Source organism: Labrus mixtus, chromosome 13 (genome assembly GCF_963584025.1).
Source record: "Labrus mixtus chromosome 13, fLabMix1.1, whole genome shotgun sequence".
NCBI classification, from domain to species: Eukaryota; Metazoa; Chordata; class Actinopteri; order Labriformes; family Labridae; genus Labrus; species Labrus mixtus.
The window spans coordinates 21,241,488-21,269,320 of NC_083624.1; the positions used below are offsets into that span (position 1 = coordinate 21,241,488).

General features: G+C 39.8%; 1 protein-coding gene across 6 annotated transcripts; it reads right to left on the minus strand.

The window, feature by feature from the left end:
- Nucleotides 1-243: 243 nt before the first annotated feature.
- On the minus strand, nt 244-26,430 carry LOC132987234 (LIM and senescent cell antigen-like-containing domain protein 1). Of its 6 annotated transcripts, none has more exons than XM_061054149.1 (11): nt 26,270-26,430; nt 9,910-10,069; nt 8,148-8,214; nt 7,858-7,978; nt 7,624-7,773; nt 6,147-6,297; nt 4,881-4,973; nt 3,886-3,934; nt 3,600-3,675; nt 2,987-3,172; nt 244-1,992 (listed from the first exon to the last, which is right to left on the minus strand). In XM_061054149.1, exons 1-10 carry the CDS (start codon nt 26,296-26,298, stop codon nt 3,031-3,033), a joined length of 1,038 nt encoding a protein of 345 aa, XP_060910132.1. In that variant the 5' UTR covers nt 26,299-26,430; the 3' UTR covers nt 244-1,992; nt 2,987-3,030. The 6 variants fall into 6 exon arrangements, with proteins under 6 accessions (XP_060910132.1, XP_060910133.1, XP_060910131.1 ...); XM_061054150.1 differs by lacking the exon at nt 26,270-26,430 and adding an exon at nt 23,657-23,760; XM_061054148.1 differs by lacking the exon at nt 26,270-26,430 and adding an exon at nt 21,177-21,571.
- Between the last annotated feature and the right edge of the window lie 1,403 nt (nt 26,431-27,833).

A 27,833-nucleotide genomic window follows, 5' to 3' on the forward strand; every position in this document is an offset into this window, starting at 1 on the left:
AAAACAGCCATGAAACCTATTTTTTTTGTATTTTGCGATTCTGCATAGACATGGCTTTTGGAAGATTAATTCTCTATTTTCAACTACAATAGTTATTAAACCCAGGTTTTTTTTGTTAGTTTAGGTGTAAGAGCTGTACCAAACGACACTTATCGACACTTGTACATTCAAAGCATGCAAGTGATGTCATGTCAAAGATAGATGAGAAGTTATCAAACAAAAACATTTCTACATGCACACAGGTGGGATTGAATATATATTTATTCAGATGAGTAGACAGCCTTTCACAGATATATTTAAAAAAAACAGCACTTTGAGTGTTAACATGAAATGAATAAATACTGTCTTTTGACAAGCATTGTGAGTACAGTATAAGGGCAATGTCGTTTTGTGTGGAGGCATTGCAGTCATCTAGGTACTAGGATATCAAATAAAAATATCCACTGAACTATTTTTAGTGGAGCTGAAGTTCTGCTTCACAACAGTCCAGTGGATAGTGTGACATGACATGTTAAATATTTTGGCATACAGCAATGAAATTCACTGAAGTAACATTGGACTTCTTATTCCCATGGTAGCATGGAATGTCTTTCTCTTCTTGACCACTGTGTTAAAGGCTGAAATGTTATGATAAAATACTGCTTGAGTGAAACTTTATTTCAGAATGGAAATTATTCTCTCTCATTTACAACAGTTGGCTTTATTTTCTAAGAGGTCTGAGCCTTGAGGAAGTCGGTAAACCTCTTTAAGAGGATCGCTTTCTCTGGATTACAAACAGCAGAGACACATGTTCAACATCTAACATTACTCCCACATCCGGTCGTTGCACATGTCACAAGGCGTCATGTTGTAACAAACAAGAGTTAACAGTTGCCATGCAGTAAACCCTGTCAAAGTGAACATTTTAATCATCAGTGTTAGTTGACAATGTGTCAAAGGTATTTCTTAAACGTGCACTGGATACCTTTAAATGTATTTATAATTCTCTGTTATTAACTGTTAATGGCAGCAGATGAAACAAAAGTGGAACATTATAAACTTGCTTTCTATTCCAGGGCTGTTGTACTAGATTGCATTATATTGAAAGAGGGAGCTTGGCTCCAGCTATATATGTTAACACCAGTGTACAGATGGTTTCACACATGAAATGCATACAACATAAAAAGGTAATCCAACAGGATACATGTAACGGTTGAGAGCAATAATGTAGCATTAAAGAAACCAAAGTAAGATTTCAAAGAAAAAAAACATACAATAATCTGCTTGATAGAGCTCAAAAGAAAAGTATTGCGCATAAATTCAAGAAAATAATAATATAATAATATATAAAACGGTAAGTTGGTGGGAAAGAATACAATAGAGATGCTATACACATTCGAAATAACCATATTGTCTTCAACTTTCTTTGGATTTAATCAATAATTTTACAGGAGTAAGTAACATTAGTCAAACACAGGACACGTTGCTTGGCATCATGGCGCATGTATGCAAGCACATTTATAGCTTGGAGATACACTTTTTATTCTCTCATTTTCATGTTGTTTTAAAGCACATACATATTTTGAAATACAGGCCCACCAACATCTGTGTTTTGGTTAAGTTTACGTGATGAAATAAGGCAAGCTTGTGAAAAGTATACAGTGCAGTATTTGAGCCAAAAGGCACTGAACAGGTTAATGTTAAACATAATGATAGACACACCAACAATCTGTCAGCTTGAGGCCCATGAAAAGATTATCTGTAAGTAAAAGGAAAAAAAATATGGAGTGTTGTACTGAAAATAAAACATGATCGTTTCCACCCACCACTTCATACAAAACACACAAGTCATCATATGGTTTGGTACATTCCAGACACATGACATCTCAACTGTGTGGTTACTTTCGTGCAACAGTTTCAGACAGCTTCTTCAGTCTCTTCTTCAGCTCCAGCGGGAACTTCTCATAGCACTTCTTGCACACTGGCTTCATGTCAAACTCCACAAACTTGTTCCTGTGGGAGAAAGAGTCAAAGCCATTGTTACAGGTTGGAGGTTAAATGTCATCAACACACTCATACATTATCAGTCATACATATCATATCCTTAAAAATCACTTCTCAAACCGAATATGAATTGATAGATGACGTGCATGTGTTGCGCAAAAAATGAAAACAACAAAACTATGTGATCAAACATGAACCTTGTGGATGGATGCTTTGAATCATTGCCATTGTCAACTGAACAGATTTGTACCTAAGCTGTTATGCCAAATGTTCCCTTCTAAATGAATGTAGTCATTGTCTCCTTTGCACACTATGAGAAAAAAAACATCATTTTCTTTAGTCTTTTCTGTAGCTCCTGAAACATAATCTTTTTTCAGATTTTCTTCATGGGCTACTGTCTAAATTAAAACAACTATTTATCCCAAGACTGCCTATCCCTGTGTTTAGCTTTACATTACAGATTGTGAAATGTATCCTCCTGGCTGTTGTAAATTGTGCTCTTTGATAGTTTTCAGCATAAATGCCCCTACTTCGACATCCACTAAACCTTTTTCTCCATCTGCCCTGTACGCCATTCCCTTCCAAAGCAGATAATCACCGGCAACACCAGGGCACGTGTCAAACCTGTTGAGACCTCAGTACCTCCAGCAGCTAGAAAGCTGCCGGAAGTGATTAAAGCTTTAGCCTTTATATGCAGACAGGCAGGGAGACCCAGAAGACAACGCATACCCTCTACCATGTGATTGAACTGCTTTTCCTGTTTGCATAGCAGGGGTTACCAGAGTAGACGTCTAAATAGCGACGAGTGTCCCTGGCTTAGAAGTGGTCATGTACTAAAGCCAGTGTGAGGTGTCCTGAGTACACTTACACAGTGCACAAAGTAAAATGAACCAAATGTAACTGTGAGATGAGGAAATAAAAGTGACATAAAGAATGTTTGAAATCTGATGACAATGAAACAACAAAAGAGCAGAAACAAAAAGAAAGGAAGATGGAAACTGACCAAAGGAAGAACAGTGGAAGTGAGAAGAAAGGAGAAATAGAGGATCACAGACACATGGGTATCAATTTCTTTTTCTTCTCTTTTGAGTCGCGTTCCCGCTTTGCAAGCCGGCGTTTCATGTCGTCCGGCAGGCGTTCATAGCAGTGCTTACACACCGGCTTCAGATCCACCTCCACAAACTTTTCCCTGCCAGAGCAGCGAAGAGGGGAAAGGAGGCGGGGGGTTATGGAAGAGAAGAGGAAGGACAGTGAGACAGGAGGAGAGGAAAGACATATGAGTGACAAGAACAGGGAGAAGAAAGAGATCGTAGAGAGCACAGCGGAAGGTAAAGGGGAGCAGGAGAAGGTAGTAAGAGCTCAAAGAAGAGGGATGATAAAAGGAAGGAGGGGTAAAGAAAGAAAGTATCCCACAGAGACAGAGAATTATAAGTGTAAAGCTTAAAAATCAGAAATGAACAGGATTGGAATTACAGACAGTTAACAAGCTAGATTTAAAAGAGAATAATGACAAGCAAAGAGAGAGCTAGGCTAACTAAAATGTGTTGATCAATCCCCCTACACAGTTATATTATTAATGTTAGTGTGCTGTAACGTTAGGCCTGTTTATCACTTACTTGAGGGTGAGCTTGGTGTTGCAGGTAGAGCAGGCAAAACAGTTGACACACCACGCCTTGTTGAGGGCAGACACCACTGGAAAAATAGAAGGAATACCGTCAGATGACTGTGGTTTAATCTGATCATCAATTCATAAATTCAGAATCTAATTTCCAAAGGAGACAGTAACGAGATGACACTAAAGCAATTGATGTGTGAAAGAGAGGAACATTGTTTAAAAAAAAAAAAAAGACGTTAACAGGGCGGCACATTTAATGAGTGACATATCAAAAGAACATTTCTCACCATCTCCTTCGATAACACGATTGCAGTGGTAACAAACATCTCCAAACAGCTAGGTGAGACGAGGAAAGACAAACAGAGAGTGAGTGATGCAATACCACGTCTTAAGATGTAATGTAATAATGTAACACTTTTCAAAACTGGCGTTCTTTATCATGGTTCATACAACACGCCTCCTTAGAAAAAAACATGCTATCAAGCACAGACTTCAGAGGCAACACGTTTTGTAAACTTCCTTAGAAGCTGAAGTGTTGTGTGGGATAAAAATTACTGCAATACTCCAACACTAGGTGGCGCTATTACATCAACTAAATAAGGGTTCAGCAAAATAGTGACAGTGGATTTTAGAAGTCAATTTCAATTTTTAAGGTACAAAAAATTTATATTTTACTGCTTAGTTTTTCTTTGATTTTGTATTTATTAATCATTATCACATTCCACCAATTGTTGTGATTAAAAGTGACAATCAAATAATAATCAGTAGTGATTTAAGAGTCTGTTCGGGCCCTCATCACCATTATGTCTGCCAGCCAACGCTTACTCCTCTTCCTCTTTTTTCCTTTTTCTTTCCTATAGACAGCTAATTTCTCTTCATTTTTCTTTGTTGACTTTCATTGACAAACTTTTGTTTTCACAGCAATAATGCATGCAAACGCTGAGAAGGGCAAGAGGTTTGGTCAAGGTTTGTAAGCCCTCAGGGGCCCCTACTGGTCTGGGGCCCCAAGCAGTTGCTTGCCTTGCCTTTGGACAAGCAGCCCCTGTGGCCATAATGCTGCATTTATGGTCAATCACATAGGCCTGTAAATGTTCTCATTTGACAGAAATTGTATTGCAGGTATTAACAGAGTTTTGTAGCATACTATCTTGGCCCCTTTCTACATATCCAACTCCCCATTGTCACTTCATATTTTAGCAGCCTTGGTGAAATGCATGGACCCAGTCGGTTGCCATGGTTCAGATATTAAAAAATGAATGATTCTGATACTTTTGAGTGTTACCTGGTTGTAGTGTGTTTCACAGTAAGCCAGACCCTTGCGCTCGTAGTGACGGTGTCCAAGGAAGGGTTTCTCACACTTAGCACACACAAAATGCTGAAAACAGACCCACAGGCAAGCACACATGGTTAGCACAGCTGTCAGTCAGTCCATTATCACAAACATTACAAGATCAGACCACAAGCAGATCAGTTTAGTCCAGATATCCTCTAACTTCCTCCACCAGAGAGTAGGGAGGGAGGTCTGAAGAGTGAGCTCTAGAGGGTGTACTCACTCTTCAAACAGATACATGAGTAAGTAATGGTAGGACATAACAAATATTAAAAGGGAATGTACACTTTTCTGGTAATGCCTATTTAAGCCCTCTGTCTATGTCATGTGTCTGTGATATAAGACATAAGTGATGAGTTTAACAGTGCAGAATCATCACATTTTAGACTGTAAAAGCCAAATAAAAGATGAATGTCTGCAGATAGTGATTGTTTTTATACCTTAAATACATAGATATCATGCTCCAAAGAGCTGGTCAAACAGACAGAAACTAACTGGTAAAGCTAAAAGTTAGTGTAACCAGTGTAGGGAAGCTGGGAGATTCTAGTTATGCAGGGACAAGTGAGACATGGGCAGCAGTCAACGTCAGGCCGATCCATAATCCCCTCACCATGTCAAAGTGTCTCTCACAATAGGCTCGACCACCTCGCTCATAAAACGGGTGGCCCTGAAACGGGCGCTCGCACACAGTGCACACATGATGCTACATGTGGAGCGGGGAACACCAGAAAATGACAATAAAAAATGAATATACAGGAGAAGAGATGGAGATAGGATGCGATATGACATCAAAGAGAATACAAGAAAAAAACAGACAGAATGCAAACAGAGACTTTCCCAGCTCAGAGATGGAGCAGCTTGAACAGAACTGTGAATATAAGACTGGTGAAAGACTGAGACACAAATATGGAATGTATTAATTATTGATGTAAAGACAGAGAGAAAAATAACTGGGGCAACAATATCAAGCTATAGACAAGTAATCCTGAAACTTCCTGAGTTTTTTTCCCCCTTTTCTTATGGATCAAATTTTTTCAAGTAAATTACAATTTAGGTCTATTAAACGAAACAGAAATATGCACATTTCAAATGTAAAATATGTCCTCAACTACTCTGGCTGACAATACCAAACATATAAAAACATTTTTCAATTTGAGAGTTCATCCTTTCTTAAGCTTCAGGTAACTTGCAACAAAAGTTAACAGCGTAACATCGCACCTCCACATGCCACTGCTTGCCCATAGCGTTAACCACACGGCCCTCGATGGGTCTCCTACAGGCACCGCAGATGGGGACACCCATCTTGTCATGGCAGGGCAGGCAGTAGAGCTCCCCCTTCAGCTCCCTGGCATCAGCTGTCAGCTCCTTACTGCGGAGAGAATCAAATTAAACTAGATAGACCAGCTTGACTTTCACTCATGTAACGTACATTAAAGCAAATGCAAGCCACGTAAACATTTTCCACAATAGCCAAACTAATCAATCTGAAGTTATCCAACCAAACAACAGAGGTGTACTTCTTCCAGAATGTCAAAAATACTGATTTTGACTATGTTACAAAATCGGTTGAAAAAATAACACTCTGTATAGTCAGAGGTTAAAAATGTAAATATAATACAAGTGAAAAGCAAGAGATTTTTTATGAGATAGCATGAGACACTCACTAAGTTAAATCACACGACATATGTGTACATACAGTAATAAAGTTTGTCCACCAGAGAGCACTCTTTGGTCCTTAGTTTGTTGCAGATTGAAGGACTGATTCACTAAGAATAGATTGAAGCTATCTGCGATCTGCTTCACTTCAAGGTCTAATTCACAAATGCAAAAGACGCATAACAAAAAAATGCAGCATTTTTCCAGTATTGGTTATAAATGTGCAGTGTCTATGTACTTTTCATTATTTGGATCGCCATACAGATTCATGACGGTTTTATCAGTGAAGTTACAACACATATTTATGTTTTGATAATCATGTCTAATCGGTCTCTTCTATCTCTTAACATTCACATTCATTAGATTTAAGAATCAAAGCGCTCATACACCTGGCAGCATTGTGACTGCGTAAAAAGTAAGTTGTAGTTTGCATGGAATTATAAGATCTCTATTTGAAAGTCTGTCGTGTTTTCAGGACTGAATTCAACATAATGCATCTTGCTGGCTTGTAGCATACAGTCCTCCCTTTGTTTTCATGCTCTGAATATTCTGTGAGACCATCGGCTGTAGAAGTAGTGGATGTGAACTTCAAAAGTTAAGTCGATGTGGAAACGTGCATTCTTTGTATTGACCAGCAGGGGGAGACTCCACTGTGTATAAAACAAAGTCCAACGGTATAAAAACTGATGAGAAACTGACTCTACCTCTTTCTTGTTTCTTGGTTTGTTTATTTTTTAGATTTTATAGTCTTAACCCAGTTTCAAGTGTTTGGAAAATCATGGTCCCATTTAGAGTTTATTTGTTGATAAAGGGGGATAAATTATGATCTGGCTAATCTGATTGACAAGTCACAGCCATAAAGACCTGTAAATCAGAATGGAGATTTCCACTCTCCCTCTAATCCACATATAGTCACTTCTAGTTATGATTGCAGTCGAAAATGGACCCGAGGCTTCCAAAACAAACCAATCTACTTTTCATGCAGTCTGTGTGTGAGACTGACAGAGCTGGCCAGGTGTGTTTGTATGTGCATGTTTACCCGCAGTTGTTGCAGTTGAAATGATCCGGGTGGTAGGGGTCATTCTTGAAAAGGAGAGGCTGCTCCTCGATGATGGCGTGACACTTCTGACAGATGTACTTGCCGAGGCCACGAGCTTTCTCTCGGTTGTGACATGGACGACACAGGTGCCTGATGAGAGAGTGAGGACCAGATTATAAGAGGAAATGAAAAATTAAAAAAAAAAAAAAACAAAGCTGAGTAACAGGAACTGACCTTCCAGCATTCTTGACAAATCCAACGTCGGCGAGCACAGCCTGGCAGATATCACAGCAGAAACAGTCTGGATGCCAGCTGTTGTTCATAGCCTTGATCACACGACCGATGATGAACTCACCTGGAGGAAAATGGAGGGATTACGGAACGCTTGAGCAAACAGTCACACAGATATTGATCGTGTGAAGAGCATTTCCTCTAAGTAGCACCGCAGCGGGAGTCTGAACAGGCAGAGTCAGGTGCAGAAGATGGATATTTGGTATTTATGTTACTGCAGTTCTTGTACTTACCGCACTGGTGGCAGCAGGGAGCGAACAGCATCTGGAAGTCATGCTCACAGTATTTCCTGCCTTCAAACTGTCCAAAAAATTAAAACAATACAGTACACAGCTGTAAAACCACACAGATGAACATCCAAACAATGAACAAGAAATGAAACAATTCTGCACTACTCCGCAAATAAAACAACATGTTTGTAAGCATAATGTTGGCAACCTGATCGTGTTATTCTGATAAAACTATGAGTCAGTCAGTAACCTTTTTGAATGATTCTACAAAGACGTTCCTTCTGTCAGTAAGACGTCCAATCAAAGAAGAGCAGACAGTTGAGGGACAGGAGGGGGAAAAAAGGCTGATACCGTTTTCTAGCAGCTCTTAAACATTACTCAGCAATATTAACACACTTCTGTCAAAGGTAGAAAGCAAAGGGGACATTTAGGAAAGCCCTCCAGGCTGTGCTGAAAGCTCGATGAAAACTAGAGCATTTTGGAGAAGCAGGCCTGAATCATTCAAAAATAATAAAAACCGTTGACCTGCTTTATTAGGCAAGGGAGTTTTCTTTATCTTATCTTTCCCTCTGTGGGATTGTGCAGCGACAAAATGCAGATGTGGGCTTTAATATCTGAATCACATGTCCAATGTCACGAGTCCCCATGTGATCCTGGGTCTGCAAGCTGTGCTGTACAAACTCAGTGCTAATCCTCACAGTCATCAGTGCAGCATGGCGTCACATTCTCTCTCTGCAAACATTTTGTGTAATATCAAAGACAATCCCATTTCTACGTCGCGAACAATAATAGTTCTTTGTGTGACAATTTTATCACCGTGCCAATTATTGACATAATACGTCAATGAATCTCTTCACTACAAAGTGAGTCATGGAGTTTCTCAACCAACATTTTATTATGATTTAATTTGAAAAAGATATTTAAAAAAAAACCATTGATGTTCTAAAACTTCATCTTACAAGAATAAAAAAGAAAAAGAAGGAAATAGACTATAGTGATAAGAACATTTCCCCTGAATATTCAGTGTTGACACCTATAGGCTCAGGGTCATTAAAAAGCAAGAATCATCTTTCCATTTCGAACCCCACTCCCTTATCTAAACATGTTTATACTGCTGAGCACAGAGGGGTGGGTAATGAGCAGCTTACTGTTTATTTATGGCAACCTGTAAAAGCATTACCCTGGAGAATGAGTCAATGTCATGGCTTATGGCTTTTATATTGACTGTAGTGTGAGAGACACCTTCTCTTTGAAACACTGACTAAACAGAGGAGCATCGGGTTCCCTGGGGCCGACCGGAGAAACACCTGGCCTTGTGTCAAAGCTGGTAAACACACAGCTTACTGGAAGGGGTTTTTTAATAATTCAATGCCTCTCTCTTTATTCACATCAACAGGACCATGTGGTTAGACTCTTTGTTTAAGGAATCTCTTCTAAACAGTGATGATGAGGTTGTAATAGAGAACCACCAGCAGTTATGTGGCCATTTTATTTTAATTTAAAGTTTACGAAAAAGTCTTAAAATGATTATATTTATCATTTCAGACAAAAGGATCTATACATTTTGTAGCCTTCTTATTGATTCAGGCATGGTGTAATGTTCACTGTGTATTCACCTTTACTGTATGGTTTGTAGAAAGTGATCTTATGTGCTCACTGCAATCTTTTCCCTTAGTGTTAAAATCTTGACTGACTGACTACACTTTCTATTTTCACTGGATAATCAAAGAAACACCAAGAAGACACTGGTGTAGAAAACGGGTACCTCATAGAAGAGTCCCTCAGGGAACTGCTGGAAACACTGGGCACACACAAAGCACTGTTCGTGGTAAAGCTCCCCGTTGCTGTTCACGATCTTCTCCGCCGGGGCGAAACCACTCTTGCAGCGCTCGCACATGGCGTTGGCCAGAGCATTGGCCATGTTGCTGAGAAGACAGAGACGTCACAATCAGGATCAGAGAGTAACATGGTTATTTCAACACATTCATTATTTCAGTTATGAAGCAGGAAATGCAATATTTATAAAAAAACGTATTTCAACCAATATACAAGAGCATAAACTGACATTTATTACAATGTTATTAAGATTTAGTACAATGAATAATTACTGTATTTATTTGAATATAAAAATACAGATACATGAATTATTCTGAACTCTGAATTATAGTTACTATTAAAATTATGATCAACTTATGAAATGGTTCAAATTCTTTACTGTTTGCAGCTTGTTAAAACATTACTTCAACATGTCAAATCACATGAGTCTGATTATTATTGAAGCAGTTATATATCTTGTTATGAGTGTTGTCGTACTCAAAATCAGTCTTGGTCTCAAGACCACTTTTTGAAGGTCTCGTCTCGGAATCAAAAGAATTTTTACTCAGCCTTGTCTCGATCTCAGACTGGGCGGACTCCGCTTTTAACTTAAGACCGGTCAAGACCTCCACCGAAATGCTATTTGTCCTTGTCATTACTGTGATTAGAAAAGAAAAATGCCCTTTTCTAAAAGAACAAATAACTTCAAATCATGTGAGTGACACGCCCGTGCACACAACATGATGATTTTTCAGTGATATTTATGGTCCTGGTCTTGACTGGGTCTCGATCCCTGTCCCTGAATGTCTCGGCCTCGGAGCACTCTGGTCTCAGGTATGTCTTGCTCTTGGTTAGTGTGGTCTTGACTACAACACTACTTGAAAAAAAAAAGTCCATATTTCAGTTTGAATGTATTTTTTTGTAAGACATATTTTCTTAGAAATATCCAAGAAGTCATTTAAAGTTCCAGAAGATCTTAACTCAAAGAGAAAGGACAGGAGGGTGGGAGAAATGTGACGTAAAAGGTTAGGAGAGTTGAAAACGTACACACAATATCTGTGTTGAAGGTTTATTTTGGCTCTGCTTATCAGGGTGTGGGGGCGCTACGAGGTGGGAAAACTACATGTTGTCTTTGGAGAATGAAGCTCAAGTTACTGTGTGCACTGCTGGGCTCAGCAGCAGTACAAGTGAGGTGTGTGTACACAGACATGGGACACACTGACTGGACTGACAAAGGCTGAAGAACAGACCTATGTACTGACGTTGTAGAGTTAAAATGACATATGAAACAAACCCCGCCCCCTCATTAATCAATCCTATTTTGTTTTACCTCCTTGCAAAAAGTGACTGTAATACATCACTGGGGAGGGGCCCCAGGCTACTAACTTTTATATGAGGTGCTGGTGCCAGAACCTGCAGCACACATACGGTCACACCCAAAAACCTGCCTCAGTGTTTCTTAGAAAAGTGATTATTTATGACCCTTGTTATGCTCACCATCAAATTTACGAGTTATTCCAGACAAGCAGATGTTAAAATTAAAAAAAGTAACTTACATGTATGACAGAGGTTAGAATGAAACATAACTTAAAGGACACTTGACTGTCAATGGCTATTTTTGAAATGACAATCCTCTGCCTTTACATCTTGAACCACTCACACCTGAAAACACAACACGGACCAGACTCTGGTGTTTTCTCCTCGTGTTCAAACTGGAAACATGTAAGAAACATTTCTTCATAGTTGTGAAATATGGTTCTGCTCATTTAAATAAGTGATGCCATTGTCTGAATACTGCTCACGGTTTGATGATTGGACCTCTATGTGTGAGAAGCATGTCCCTAAATAACAGAGTGTAAAAACCCAAATTTCCCCTCGGGGATTAATAAAGTATTTCAAAATAAAACAAACAAACAAATCTGATCAGCCTGAAATAACTCTATTTAAAAGGATGTTTTAAAACGGTATTATTGTAGGGGAAACCGAGTGTGATGAGTGGTATGGATGAATACGGGAAGGCAAAATCTATCCAGTGGACAAAACTTCATCATCTCATGGTTTGTTTTAGGAAATGGCTATCCAAACCTTCTTCTGTCAGAATTTTGAACTGAATTAAACCCCGAGCTGCATCCATGATCAGATCATCATAATGAAACAACAACAAGAGCAAAGTTCATCATGAATGCTACAATGTCCAGGAAAACAACTGTTTTTGGAAGTTAATGGGAAGCTGTTGCAGACAAAGATGTTGAAGAGAAAAAAAGAAAGTCGAGAGAGAATGGAGGGACCTTCCTGGCTCCTCGACTTTGTTTGAAAGGTCAGAATACCAACGCGTATCCAGGCAACACGGACACACAAACAAGACTGTGTAGGATTTTTTTGGAGTGATGGATTCTGTTCATATAAACTTAGTTAGAGCAATTTGGGAATGAACGAGAGTTCTGCAAACTCCTAGACACACTGCTCATCCATTCAGATTTTTGGGATTTTATTCAATGCTGTCATTTAAACTATCTTTAACAAGACATTTTTTTTTTTTATGATCTGCACTAAAGACATTGTTGAGAGTTATATTCTTTAAAAAAAAAGGCGAATTGAGGGAAGAAGATGTGGGATTACGCTCAGCTTCCATCTGGGTCCACTCCTCACAGACTTATCAAATACATATTGTTCTATATACCCTGTTTGGCCTGATATCAGACACACTGACAGCCCTGCCCTGTCCAAAGGCTTTAAGGGAGGAAATGATACATCCCTTAGGCATTTCCACCCTCCTATCTGCCTCCAGCGCCCTGTGTGAAGGAGAGACACGCTTATAAGCAGCTGTGGGGCTAAAACCGCATAGTTAAAAAAAATATTCATTTCAATGCAGTGGTGATGATTTAGGACATTAAGGACGGACAAGTTAGTGTGAGGGAGTCGCTGATGTAGTATGAAGGACATGATCCTTCACCAGCTTCACACAATCTGCAAACTGTCAAGTAAACAGTAACACCAAACACTGAGCTTTGAATCCATGGTAAAAGAGAATGTAGCAGCACTGCAGCCTTTAGTTATAGACTGCCTTTGTTAAAATGTAAAAGTTTAACTCATCACTACAATACTTTGGACCGTCCTTTACACGCTTGTTAAAATTGAGTACAATCTCCTTTGGAGCATGTTAAGCTGTGAGAAGGTGATTACATACCAGGGGTTGATTTTATGTACCGGTAATAGACAATGAGGACAATGTAATGTAAAGGAAGAATACTAAATAATAATGGGTCTCAGTTGGCAAGACAAAGTCTGACTCCCAGCTCTTTCTGCATGTCAACTCACTCTCTGCTCTCCACATTTCCTCTCTCTCTTCAGCTGTCCTGTGTTTCATCTAAATGTCTACATCCAAAGGCAAAAAGGCCCAAAAAGTGTCCGCCAATGTGAAAATCATACAGAGCAATCCACTGTCAGTAAGTAATGGTAAATGGACTGTACATGTATGGTGCTTTATGGACTTATGTCCACAGAAAGTGCTTTTACACACACTTAATACACCCCCACACATGTTCATTTACTCATGACAGAGGTTGCTAAGTGAAGTGCCCATCCTTATTTACTTATCTCATTCATACACATTCGTGGCTATGACACTCAGGTGTAAATTTGGGGTTCAGTGCCCAAAGCTGCAGGAGCTGTGATCGATCTGCCAACCTTACGATTAGGAGACGACTGACTACCACTAAGCCACAGCCACCCCTATAGTAAAGAGGTCAACAAGAGGGTAAAGTAGGTGAAAGAGTGAAAGAAGGTAAAAGTAGGGAAATGGTTAAAATGCTGGTAAAATATCTGAAAAATAACCATTTGTCAAAATGTATTCTTAGAGGGAGCACAATGCAGGAATCCACACTTTATGATCACAAAAGTAGTGAATCTAGTGATGTCTATATGGAAGCTTCAAACAGCACGTTCTAGTCTTTAATCTGCGTTACAGTATACAGGGTTTAAATGAATGGTTGCCATATATGTAGGTGTATGACATGAAAACTTCATCTAATTTTGTTCTTCTGATTTTTCTTTTTCAAATGATGATGATGATATCAAATAGGATATGCCTTATTGTTATCAATCCCCAAAAAATTAATTAAGAAAAAACTTGATATTTTTAAATACCAGTCTTCCTTCCATGACCGATAGGGCTCTTAATTTATCTCATATACATTCAACCAATGATGGCTGCTGTAGCATGTCCACGCTGAGTTCTATACCTTCCTCTAATTTTGACCTATTTTCACTCCTATACTAAGAAAGAACACTCCATGGTTCAAAATGACCCTTTACAAACCTGCGGGTCACCCTCAACCATGTTTTAGTGCAACCTGTAATGAGACCAGATAAGTCAGAAATAAAGTCTGTATATTTAGCCTTCCTGTCCGTCATGCACACATACTTGGAATGCCAGTTGGCATATTCTACTTTGCATAACAACTCCCCCCTTGGCACAAAGATAGCCCTTCCTGTGCACTCCCCGCTGTAGCACCCAGAGCTCTCCCTGCACAAACATGGCACAGAAGGCAGCTTAAGCACATCAAACCGGCTGGTAAAGCCAGCTACTAAAATATCAGAATTCCAAACATTCTGTACCACTACAGTAAGCTCAGAGCACATACACTAATGCCATGTCCGTGTATGAGCAGACCAGAGTCCTTAACACCCACAACCACAACCTAACCTACCTGCACTATTTCATATTTTCATATGTTCGTCATTGACCAAAACATTGTGATGGAGGAAGAAATCATCTACTTATCACAGCCATAAACCAAGTCAGGTAATCAAACCATGACTCCTTATCCAGTTTCCCCCCGGACACACAGTTACACATTTTTACAGTTAGGCGTTAAAGAGAAAGGGATTTTACAAGAATGATGGCAATTAGAAATGTTTTTTCCCCCTGTTAGAGGCGTACAAATCAACAGTCTTTTGGTGGGTCAGCAGATCCTTTAAAGAGTTGCTGCTCAGTGTTTTATTACCACTCCACAAGGATTTCTCTGTTGAGACATCACACCCATAAAACAAGTAATAATAATGAAACACCAGTTGGTATTGATTAAAGACCACATTAGGAAAACTTAATTTTTCCCCCCCTTAAAAGGCTTACAGTATCAGGCGGGCCAGCCTACATAACTGTAATGCTCTAAGCCCCATCTTTCAAAACGGTATACTTACAAGCGAGCATAAAAATCACAAAACTCCTTATAGACTTTGACATCACTCTTTCGTCTCTGGGACTTTGACACCGGGACCTCAGCCTCTCCCCCATCCCCATCCCGAATCCTCTGGTGGTATCCGTTCATTTCCCCATGAGTTACATGGTCTGGGGCTTCTCCATCCTCAGGTATCGACGGAGGCAAGGCACGGCCATTCATCTCCCTTATCATCTGCAGCAGTCCTAATCAAATGTAAAAGTCCTCCTCACACTTGGAGTTGAAGTCACTGCTGTCAAAATCAAAACACTTGAGTAGAAATCCTCTGCTCTCGTTCAGTTTACGTTCCCAGTAATGGGAATGGCAATCCAGCAAGCAGTGGGAGCTGTAATCCACATAGTGAGACGGAGACCGTAACACTGATCAGACTGCACTGGGAGTACTCTCCCACTTTCTCACTCACACACACTCAGTCCCGCTTTCTCTCATTCCCACATCAACCCTTTTTTTTCTCTCTCTCTCCTCCTCCTCTCTCCCACACACACACCAACACACTTAGTCCCCCCCCCCCTCCTGTCACCCCTGCTGTCTATTCTTGGGGAAGGTTACTGACATTAAAGAGCCCACCCTGTCGCCTGTCAAACCAGAGGTCAATGTGCCATCACACAAACACATATACACACAATCACACAATGCCTTTAGCTGATTTTTTTTTTTTTTTACTGATAAATGTTTTGCATTCCTATTAGCTGCAGTCACAGAAAAATATCAACTCTTTCCATCAGTCTATGTTTATGTGTGTTAAACAGCTGGAGCTCTCAGCCCTCTGGTAGATGTAACAACGTGGCTCCAACTCAATATTGCGCAAAGTCGAAATGTCACACAGAAAAGCAAAAAAAAAAAAAGGCTCATGACGGGAGAAACCTACATTTGAACAGAATAGATAATGACTTTCTGTTTATTTCAGGGATTGCAAAATGCACTGGAGCAAGGCATTACGCAACAGTTTGTTTAGACAAATATAGAGGAGAGGAAATAGGAGCCCGATATTGAACCTATCCTAACGTGAGGACTGCTATGCTGTTTGTTGGCTGAAATCTGACTTTGAGCTGGTTTAAATTGAGGATATCTAAACAACGGATTCCAACTGCTCCTCCCCTTATTGGTTGGTTTCACCAATTACCAAATACATTAGCTCCCCTTCTGATAAACTCTGACTGTTACAGGACTACTCGTTTTTTTTCCCTGACCATGATGATGTAAACATGGCATGTATATACTCAGAGTCTGTCAAGTGAACGGCTTGTACCAAAGCTTTAAACATCCCTCTGGAGTTTCCCCAGAGCTACAATTATAAAATGCATTAATGGGTCCTTAAAATTCCCATATTGGCCTAAGCCTCAAACCAATGAATCAGTGTCTCCTCTGGGTAAATGATAGCTCTTTATGTGGCAAAAACTCAACTGGCCCAAATTAATGATCACTTAATGACAAACCATCAAACAACATAAAACCAGCCCTTCAGGGAGACGACATTTTCACGCTGGATTGGAGAACAGATGTGCTCATCATTCAGAACTTTTGGATTTGTAACTATTACAACGTTTAAAAAGGGTAAAATGTCCTTGAACTATGTGTATGCCTGTGTGTTTATGTTTGTGTGTGTGTTTATTTATGTGTGTGTGTGTGTGTGTGTGTACCCAGCTGAAAGGTATCTTAAGAGTTCCTTCATAAAACAGTCTTCTACATGACTCCATCATTCTACAAATAGACAGCCAGTGGAGCCTCAGCTCCAAACTAGGTGCTGGCAGCTGCTGTTCTGTGTCTGTGTGTGTGTGTGTGTGTGTGTGTGTGTGTGTGTGTGTGTGTGTGTGTGTGTGTGTGTGTGTGTGTGAGAGAGAGAGATGGTTTGTATACATAGCAGGGGCCAACTCTGCCTCCTCTAAACCTGACTGCCAAACTGCATCTAATAGCCAAAGTCATGAATTCTCTTTTTTTTTCTCCTTCATTTAAGTGTAAGAAACAAAAACTGTCATTCTATGATTCTGTCCTCTAAACACCAGTGAAGTGTTGCTTTTGAGCCTGTTTACATTTTTCAATCGCCATCTAAGGAATGTCTGCTTTCTGAAACGAATGACACAATGCATTTTGAATGGGCACTATTTAAAGCGTTTCCAAAACCAGAACAACAACTGCAGAAAAGTCACCTTAGCTCAAGCCATTGGGAATGTTCTCCACTGGGAACCAGTGCTGAGTGACTGGGGCACAATGGACAGAGGGTGGGTGCTTAACAGGAAACACGTAATCTTTCCTTAAGATTACACTCTTGCTGCAGAGAGTTCCACCCTAACATGAGAACTTCAACTCTTCTCGGTTAACATGAATGTGCACGGCTGATAATTGGTTTAGGAATAATTCAATTTGAGCATCAAAATGTAAAAAGCATTTGAATATGAAGACATTTTATACAAAGTGAAGTCACAATGCTGATGGTGCCGGTCTCTCTAATGAAGCAGAGAATACAATTAAACCGGGTGTAACAAGTTTCCCAATTGGCATTGCTGTGAAGTAGACGGAATCCACCAAATGTGAAGAAATTTCCATCACATGTAATAATTCATTTTGGGGGATTGGTCAGAGAGATGGACAGACAACCTGAAAGCCTAATGCCCCTGACTACAGCTGTTACGAGTGTGCACGCCTAAAACTCAGACAGGCAGTGGATTTGTTCATGGCGTCTGCAGCATCCTAAACTCACAACGGATTAAGCAGCATGTGATTCTGTCTTGGAAGAACTGTACTAACATGATGTTATAGGAATACAAGACACTATTTGGACCACAATATGTTAAATATTAAACTTTAAACAGTAGGAAGAAGGAATGATCAGATATCTGAGTTAAAAAAACCATTTCAAGTTGTTGATTCTAGATAGATGAGTTATCGTCACAATACCAGAATTTTACATTTGGATGTGATACTATAAAAACCAAATTATATTGATACCTGTCTAAACCACAGCAGCAAACATAGAAGTCCCCAAATATCAGAAAATGTATTGTATTTGTGCAATTCAGACAGTGCTCCAACCTCTTCTCTTCTAACAGCTTTGGGTTAAAATTAAATAGAATCTGTAGTTTTTTTTAAGCTTTGGTACATTTTTGATACTATCCCCATTAAAATAACAGAGAATTGTATGAAAATGTGTAAACATTTTGACAACCTCAGCAGAGAGAGAGAAAGAGAGAAAGAGAGAAAGATAGAGAGAGAGAGAGATAGAGAGAGATAGAGAGAGAGAGAGAGAGAGAGAGAGAATGTGAGTAGCCACATGAATGTCAACCTGAGCTTAAAAATGGCTTCAGCAACTGTCAGCAGCCGACAAAGTGTCTCTGGTGTGTTCCCTCTGTGGGGATAGGATTTAGAGACTTCCTTACGGGGTCACCAGAGGGGTCAAAGGTAAGGTCACCCATGGTGACAACTTAGAAAATGACGTGGGAAATATTAAATAATTAAATGACCTCTGAAGCCACTAGAGAGAAAAGCTAGAGTTTTTTTTAACCGAGGGTGTTTTGTGTATATAATCTACAAAAGTCATTCTAAACACTCAGTGTGGGCTGTTACAGTCAGAAATGTTTTACCCAGACATTAACCAACAAGTATTTCTCTTTAATTTAAATGTATCATCTGTAAATGTATTTGTATTAAGATGGAGAAATAAAGGAAAGATAGGAAAACCAAACGTTTTCTGCAGAATTTGATGGCAGATAAATACTGCACACGAATGAGCAATAATGATACATTTGTGTCACGGTATTTGTGGCACATTTCACATTTACTATAACTTTGAGAACATAAATAATAAATGAAGGACCAAGCAACAGCCTTGACTCTCAACCTGTCTGAAAAGAAAAGGCAGGTTCTGGTTGAAGAAACATATATCAAACACACCCTTCCAGCAGTCCTCATCACACGCTGTGTCAACATCAACCACGGCAACAGGGACATGAGGGCTGCTGGGGCAAAATCATTTGGCAAGGCAAAGAGCAAGCATACACACGCAAACACACGTCTGCACGGAACACTTCGTAGCACACACTGATTCAGTGACCGTGCAAACATCATTTATGACTAACATTTCCTTTGTTATGCACTGCTTGTTCCTGATACCAGTTTTGACCGGCAGCGGTCAAGAGTCCTGTTCTCCTCACCTCCACAGACAGTCTGGAACACACACAGCCCATTCAAGTGTTTGAAAAACAAGGTGTGCTTTCGTTTTGGTATCAGCTCTTTATTAATGTTGAAGTAAGCAGATATGAAGCTTTCTGCTTGCAGTTCTTCATTTCATTACAGTGAGCAAAGGTTTTTTTTTAAAGAATAAACTTTTTATGGGTTTTATATTTACATACAAAAAAAGTTCCACTTAACTGACAATATTTTTGTGAAGAAGTATTTAGTTCACTGTGAGTGATTCTGTTTTCTTTTTCTCATCAAGAGCATTTAGTAGAATGAGGAAAACCCCAGCGTATTCTCCTGGGTATGTGGGTGGAGACAAAAGCAATCGATCACAGATAATCTCACTCAGCAGCATACTAGATCACAGAAAATCATCACTAAATCTCAATTTTACCAATAAGGAATAAACTAAATCTTTTCTATTAAACACTAGCACTTCTAACCGTTCCTTTTAGCATATAACTGAGATGTATTTGAATGATTTTATCCTTTTTATCTCTGTCCATGTACATTTCTTGTGACTATATGCAATGTTTGTATCCACAATCTTCGTACCCATATACCAGTTAGAGAACTCAGTGTTTGATTCTAAACTATTAGTGCATGACTTTTTAACGTGTCACATAAACACGTGTGGAGACACCAAAGTAATGTTAGATGTGAACAGCCATACTTGAGTTTTCCACTAGTGATAGGTTCACTATACATCTGAATACCAGGTGTAAACAAGTTCACTGCTTCCCTCCCTGTTCAGTCAGATATAATGTGATATAATCCACATTTAATTAAATGATACATAGAGCTCATAAAGACTGCAAGGCGTGAAAACAATGATATTAAACCCTTCTGACACCAAACTGCATTACATGACAAAGAGGGAGGCTTCAAGTGTTTGACTTCTGTACATCTCAAAGAGAGAGCGCCCTCTTTCATTCCACATTCTTCACATTCCTCTCATCACTTTAGGAACAGACACACATACACACACGCACGCATGCACACACACACACACACAAACACAGAGGAATATTTATGTTTGAAAGGTAGAAAAATGATCCATAGCTGATTTATTGTTGGTGTGAAATGATCTCTGCACATACACGGCGTTGTCTATCACTGCTGATCTCACATCTTAGAGGAATTCAACCATCAGCTGCAGTGTTTGCTGATCAAACACACCAGCACATCTCACCTTATCTCTCCTTGTCAGCACAAGACACACACACAAAACCACTTTTCACTTCAGTTTTCTTTGGTAATGATTCAGGTTCTGTTGCAACACAATGAGCCTGTTTGGAGTCAATACCTGACTGATCATGTAAGACAGGGTCAATCAGACCATGCAGAACAAAACTGTAGATATGCCGATGATAACTTAACCAACCCAAAAGACATTTTAAAAAAAAATCGACATTACACAAGTGAAAGAAGCCTTCAAAAAGGCAACAACTTACTTTGGGAAAATGAGAAAAATAAGTACCAATGAACTAGGTGAGGGTTAATATGTTTGCATACCAAACACAACATATTTTCACTAAATATTCTAACAGCTAGACACTCTAACAAGTATACAAACATTGGCAAGTTTTCAAACCAATTCTATTTTTTATCTATCTTTCATGTTTGTTTTTTCTGCAAAACTACCAACATCACTTTAAACCAAAATAGTGCAGGTCAGTTTCAGTTAAATGTAAGTGCTGTCTAATAAAAGGTGGAAGGAAAAACTACCCTTGACATAATGTACAATGTGAGTTTAAGGCACCAGAAGAACAGAAATCTGACAGCTTCACAAAGGTAAACTCACCTGAGGCCATCCCCGGCCACACTTCCATAACTGTCTGGTCTCTCCTGTCTTCGCCTGTACAAGTCTGAGTTTGACAACTCTTTCAGCCTCAAAGAGTTCATCTCCTCTTCGCCACTCTCCCCCTTCCTTCCTTCCTTCCTTCCTTCCCTTCCACCCCTCGTCCGCTGCGAGCACTCAGTCCACACGGATTGCGATCGTGTCAAGAAGAAGTGTTAATTCTTTATCCCTGAAGACTTAAAAGTCTTGAGTCGATGTCGCTCGCTCAGACACACCTCCAAGGCTCGCGCTCATACAGAGGTGTGGTTTCCCTGCCTGCACACCTATCAGCCACTTCTCGCTCCACCTTCCCCTCCTGCAGCAGGTAAAAGAGAGGAAAGGGAGAGTCGCAGAGCAAGAGAGAGCCATTCCCCTTTCTGGCCTTTACCCCCGCTGACTCTATTTACCTCCTACTTGTCTCACTGCTGTGTTTGAAAAGAAAGGCTGAGAAGGAACAGAGAGCATCGAACAACAGAGGAAACACACTGTCCCACACCAATCCCCCCCAGTGGGGTTGTTTGAGATCTGTTTCACTCATACTAAAACCAACAATAACATACTTCCCAATACTCTAAATTAGAAAAGAAGAATATATCACACGTGGATTGAAAAATAAATGTGCATTAAGCTGCACTATCCGACAACGTCTAAGCTTCATTTCCAAGTTTCAAGAATCAACTGCATTTCGGTTCCTCTTTTGTAAACTGTGGGATTACTTTTCCAGCAGCAACAACAAACTGTTGAAAAAGGGGGAAAATGTCATTCTATGAATAATTCATCACAATGTGGGAACAAGAGATCCTCCCAAACAGACACAAACCACAACAGATGTACATTTTCAGATGGAGCTGAAAGTCTCCCTTAAACATGTGTGGTTAAAAAACAAAACAAAAAAAACAAAACAAGAAGCTGTGATGTCATGGAGGCAGGAGAAAGATTTGGTGGTTCGAGAAGGAAAAACCAAACGACCATAGTAAACAAGCCACCAAAGAAGAAACAGATGTAAACAAGAGCTCAAACTGCAGCAACATGCAAACTGATTTGTGCTCTACTACTGGCTTGTTTAGGTTGACTGTGTTTGTTATCTTATATACCATTTATCAAACACCACCGTATCAGACGGTTTAACCTGGCTGTGGGCGGGGCCTAACGGCTGACACAAACCGTGTCTCTCCTGTGTGCAGACAGTCACATGCCTGATGAAGAGACCACCTTCAGCAGCTTGCCTTGACCTGTGCAGCATTCCACACGTTTGACACACACACTCACACTCACACTCACACACACACACACACACACACACACACACACACACACACACACAAAGTGAGAGCATACAACGTGAATGTTGAACTTCAACATCAGCTTCACATCCTTACAGGTAGCAGATGTGATAATGTCAGAGTGTAGTGGAAGCTGTCTCAGCAGTTCTTTGACATGTCTGAGTGTGCACTGTTCACGATTATTAATGATGAATCACAGTTTAAGGATCCACATCTGTGTACAACTCACTTACAGCCCACTTTATTTGGGGTTTGAATTTACCCTAAAAAATAACTGTAAAGGGATATTTTAAACAATTTCAATCTTAAAGGGTGTGTCCAGTAAAAGTGACAATACACTAATGTCATCTGCTCTGTGTAAGTACAAACACTGTGTAAGGAATTATAGGACTACAATCACTGTGAGATTTAAAAGCCAGTCCTGTGTTTGCAATTGGAGTTGCATTCAGCCAAAAAATATGTGTAGAGCTGTCGCGCACGCACGCACGCACGCACGCACACACACACACACACACACACACACACACACACACACACACACACACACACACACACACACACACACACACACACACACACACACACACACACACACACACACACACACACACACACACACACACACACACACACACACACACACACACACACACACACCCTCCTTTCGGGCTAATACTGAGCAGACATTTTCTGAACATCCAGAAAGGCGCTATTTGACACATGAGTGCACTGCCACCGTGTGGACAACTCTGCTATTACAGCTATTTTCAGTGGTGTCGCCGAAAATCTAACGCACGCTCATGATTACAATTTTAAAACAAATGCACAGCAGGATAACTATTTGTTACTTAAATCAGCAACACATATAGCCTTTAGAAAATGTAGATTACATACTGAATATTATCTTCCCCGTGTTCTAATTGTGTTGCACCCGATTCTCCATTTTTAACACGTATGTAAGAACTGCATCACTCTCTCTCTGATGTAAAGATCTCATTTTCAGCAAGCAGAGCACCTTAGACAATATACAATGGCACCTTGAGGTGTTAGACCATGTACAGCTCTATAAACAGAGAAACACCAGACTGTGTGCATCTAACATAAACGCTGATGCTACAATACTTACAAACTGTAATAAGAGAGATAAAACATTCATCTTACCAATGTTTGGTGACAAACTGCTGTGAGGAAATGTAAGCTGTTGCTAAAGTCCCTCTGCTGTCACTGAAAACACTCCTCCTGCTGTTATCTGTGCCTACATGGCCACATGACTTCCTGTTTGCTGTGTCAATGTGTGTGTGTGTGTGTGTGTGTGTGTGTGTGTGTGTGTGTGTGTGTGTGTGTGATGTTTGGATGTAAAGGCAGCACAAAATCTCAAAGTGTGGTTGTCTCTTCAGACAGCATCAGGATGGAGGTGGGGTGTGAGGAGCAGGAGGAGAGGTTCAGGGAGATCAAAGGTGTCGTAGAGAAAACAAGGGAGCCAAATGGATAATCAAGCAGTTCTCACAGGCCTGCAACATTAAGTTGATTCTCCAGCCTGATACAGACACAACTCATTCTCCCAGCAATTACAGCAAGGTAGATTTCTGCGGTTAAAAGAATAATAAATGTAATTTAAATCAGAAAAAACAAAAAAAAACATTTTTAGATCAGAACAAAGCAAACAGAAATAATACCCAATTTGTTGTGCAACACTCAACATTTCAAATTGAATGTATTTTGACTCATTGGTGGAAAACTGGGGACCACAGTGTGTGAAACAAGTGCAAAGAGCAGAATTAACATAAAGATACGACAAAATATCTGCAGTTGTTGCATCACATTGTCTATTTACATACGCACACACACACACACACACACACACACACACACACACACACACACACACACACACACACACTGTACCATGGAGGAACTGCTGTAGGCAGATATTGCACAGTACGTTGATCCATACTTCCTGAACTCAAACAGTATGTGTGAGTAATGATACACACTCACATTCCTCCACACCACCACGTGCGTCAAGTCGGTACACATCCAGTCCAAATCCTACATCACCCAAGTTCAACACTCTTCCAAACAAGGACAAGCCCACACTGGAGCCTGCGTCGCTCCTCTAAGCTCGAGTTGTATCAACACAGAGTGGGATCAGATCTTAAAAGTAATGCTTGGGGAATGCAGCAATCCGCAGGCCTTTAAGAGACTCGCCCTCTCACAGCTTTTAGAGTCCAGAGTGCTTCATAAAAGCCAGATTCATCCCAGGCCATCATTTATTGGGCAGTGCACACAGCAGTAGTCACACTGGTGGAAAGAAATACTGCTCTGGAAGGCAATCCCCGGGGAGCGGATGGTCAGGAAGTGGTTTAGAAGGCAATAACTACTGTCCAGTGCGTTTGTGTGGACATTCCTGTGCAGGGAGGAGGTTGAGCTGCAGAAAATGGAATATCCTGAAACCTTATGTTACATTGCTTTATCGCTTTTGTCTAATTTGAGTGTTGGCTCTGTTTTTATTTTAAATCATTGAAACTGTGTAGTTTGTGTGTTCAAAGCAAAGTGACAATATCACAGTCGATGATTCTCTCAAAGTTGAGATGCTGGATGTTGATTTTCACAATTGTTTTGTATCAGATACGCGACTTAGAAGATCTCTACAGAAAACCTGAAGCATTCATTTGTTGTGGTGCTCTTTTCAGAATCAGGAACTCTCACATGTGTTATTTAGTCACTTTGACCATGGCTCTGAGGCTAAATTACCACATTGGTCATTCATTAACCAAATGAGATCTGTTGCAGATTTACTATTGTTGTAATCCGATATCATGGAGCTTACCATTCTGTGTATGCCTAGTAGTAAACCTCTATGAGCTTGAACTAAGATAATCATTAGAGTAGATAGTGTCTTTTTATTTTTTACAGTTAAAAAAAAGGCATACAAAGGACATGGCAACTATTTCAAATTGAGTCTTTGGCCTCTTCAAATTCATGCTAACAATAGGCTATTGAATCTGTCTGTTACTCAATTACTATTTATAACATGCCAGGTAGGCCTTAATTAAAAAACCTGCTTTTTCCAATCCAACATTCTGCAAATCTGCAATTCATTTATTATTTGTCCAAAGCGATGTACATGTGAGAGTAAGCGTGGCTACAACAACTGCACAGAATTTTAAAGCTTTATCACTCCTGCAGTTTAAAAAACACAAAACAAAAATTGAATAAAGGTGTCTCTTACTTTTGCTTTCAAATGAATTAGGTAATTATAACCTAGTCATAGCCTAGCAAAAACAGTAAAATATATGTTTGTTGTGTTACTAACAATAATATAATTTACTTAATATAATCTGCATGCCTACATTATGCTTCATGTTTTCAAATGACTCTTTTTCAGTACATCATTGAGTTCGCTGAAAGCTTCCATCAATAATCCAGTAGAGGGCGCAAGAGAGCAGTGTAAGTGACCAAGTTGAGACTGTAGCTCCAGCCTACAACCTAAATTAAATACATAGAAGTGTGTGGGCAGTCTGGGCCTACTTTAAGTTTCGGTGATAAAAATAAACCCATTTAAGCAATGGACATCAGCTGTGTTAATAAACAAAACGCTACATTAATGTTGCAGACTCTTAAATGAGTTTGTCACGACTAATGTTTTCCTATCCCATGAGAGAATGGAACATATCCAGGCTGCGTTTTTTTTTCAGGGAGAAAATGTCAACTTCCCAACATAACAGGCAAAAGTGTCTTTGAGATAAAAACACTTTTACACTTCTCACTCACCCATTCGTCATTTCGGTGACGCCGAGCATCGCTCCCCTCTGTCCTGGACAAGCCAAGTGTTGTCTCGCTTCTGTAGCAGAAGTCCAGATGTTGTCCGGTCCAGGATGTAACGCTTACCGAGGAGCAGAATGGCGAAAAGGGGCCTCGCCTCTGTTCACTGGCCGTCAAGCTACCCTCCGCGGGAATATCGCACTTCCGGTATTGTCTTCAAAGTAAAACCCTTCTCTGAGCCTTCCCAAAAGTTAGTTAAACGCCAATAAAAAATACAAATAAATAAATAAACGTTAATAGAGGAGCATCTACACATTAATAAACTTTATTTTAATCTCCACGACCCATCATGGCATCGTGTAATTTCTAAACAAAAAAAGGGCCAACAGTCACACTGAATTATGATAATGGCATCAGAGCACATCTGTCTTTCTATTGGACTTTAGACTTAACTTAAGAACCCTGAGAAATGTCTGAACTGAAAGTTCAAATTTGTTTTGATTTCTATTTTATTTTTCTTCCTGTAGCACTTTGAGATTTTTTTGCAAAAATGTAAAGTGCGTTACAAATTAAATGTCTTATTATTATTATTATTATTATTATTAAAGTGATAACCTGCTAATAACCACATGTTCAATTCCACTAATTGTAGCCTACATGTCTCTGTCTCTCTCAGACTTTTTGTCTGACATAATGTCATAGAGGTCGAATATATATGAGGTTTAGTTAGTATTCTGGACCACAAAAGTGGAACAGTGTCTACGTGTGCATTTGTGAAAACGTTTAATGTGTTTTGGGATCATCTTAAGCAAACACTGTGGACAGGATATATCAGTCATTTACCAAGACGGACAGAAATGAAAAGTAGTGCTTTTATTTTGAAGAACAACCGGTCAATTTTCTTTCTTCTGTGAATCCTATCTGTGGCAGTTTCACATCTACGAGTTTCCACCGCTGGAGCTCACAATAAAGGTTAAAAAGCTTGGAAAGTGCAAAAGCAGCGCTGAGATTTCAGTGAAAGAAATGCTCGTTTCAACAGATGAGAGGTTTGCTTTCAGTCTGTTGGATTGATGCAAGCTGCGTGTCCTTCATCCTCCGACTGTTTTCCCGTCATTAACTCATGAAGCATCAGTACAGTAGCCTACATGTTGATATTTGGTTTGTCTGACTTTTTTTTTGTTTTGTTTTTTTACCACTGGAAGCTTCTTTCAAGTTCAAGAGGGGGGATCATGGAGCAACACCAGAAATGTAGCGAAAGTTTAAACCAAAGAGCAAGGGATTTTTCCAGGACACATTTGATTTAAGTGCATTAAGAATCAGACTTCTCACTCGAACTCATGTTCTTTTGAAAAGACCCCTGCAGAGATGAATGATAAAGGCTTCATCAGGGAGCTGTAGCCTAACTTATAGGCTACTTCACCTTTCCGTCCAGTGGCAGAGGCAGTAGCTATTATTTTTTTGTTTGTTGATGTTTCCTTCAGATAATGCGTCATGATTGGAGAAACCACATATATTTCCTTAAAAGGAAAACCGCTCCCGTCTCCCCGCATTTCCTCCTGAAAAAGGGGGAGAC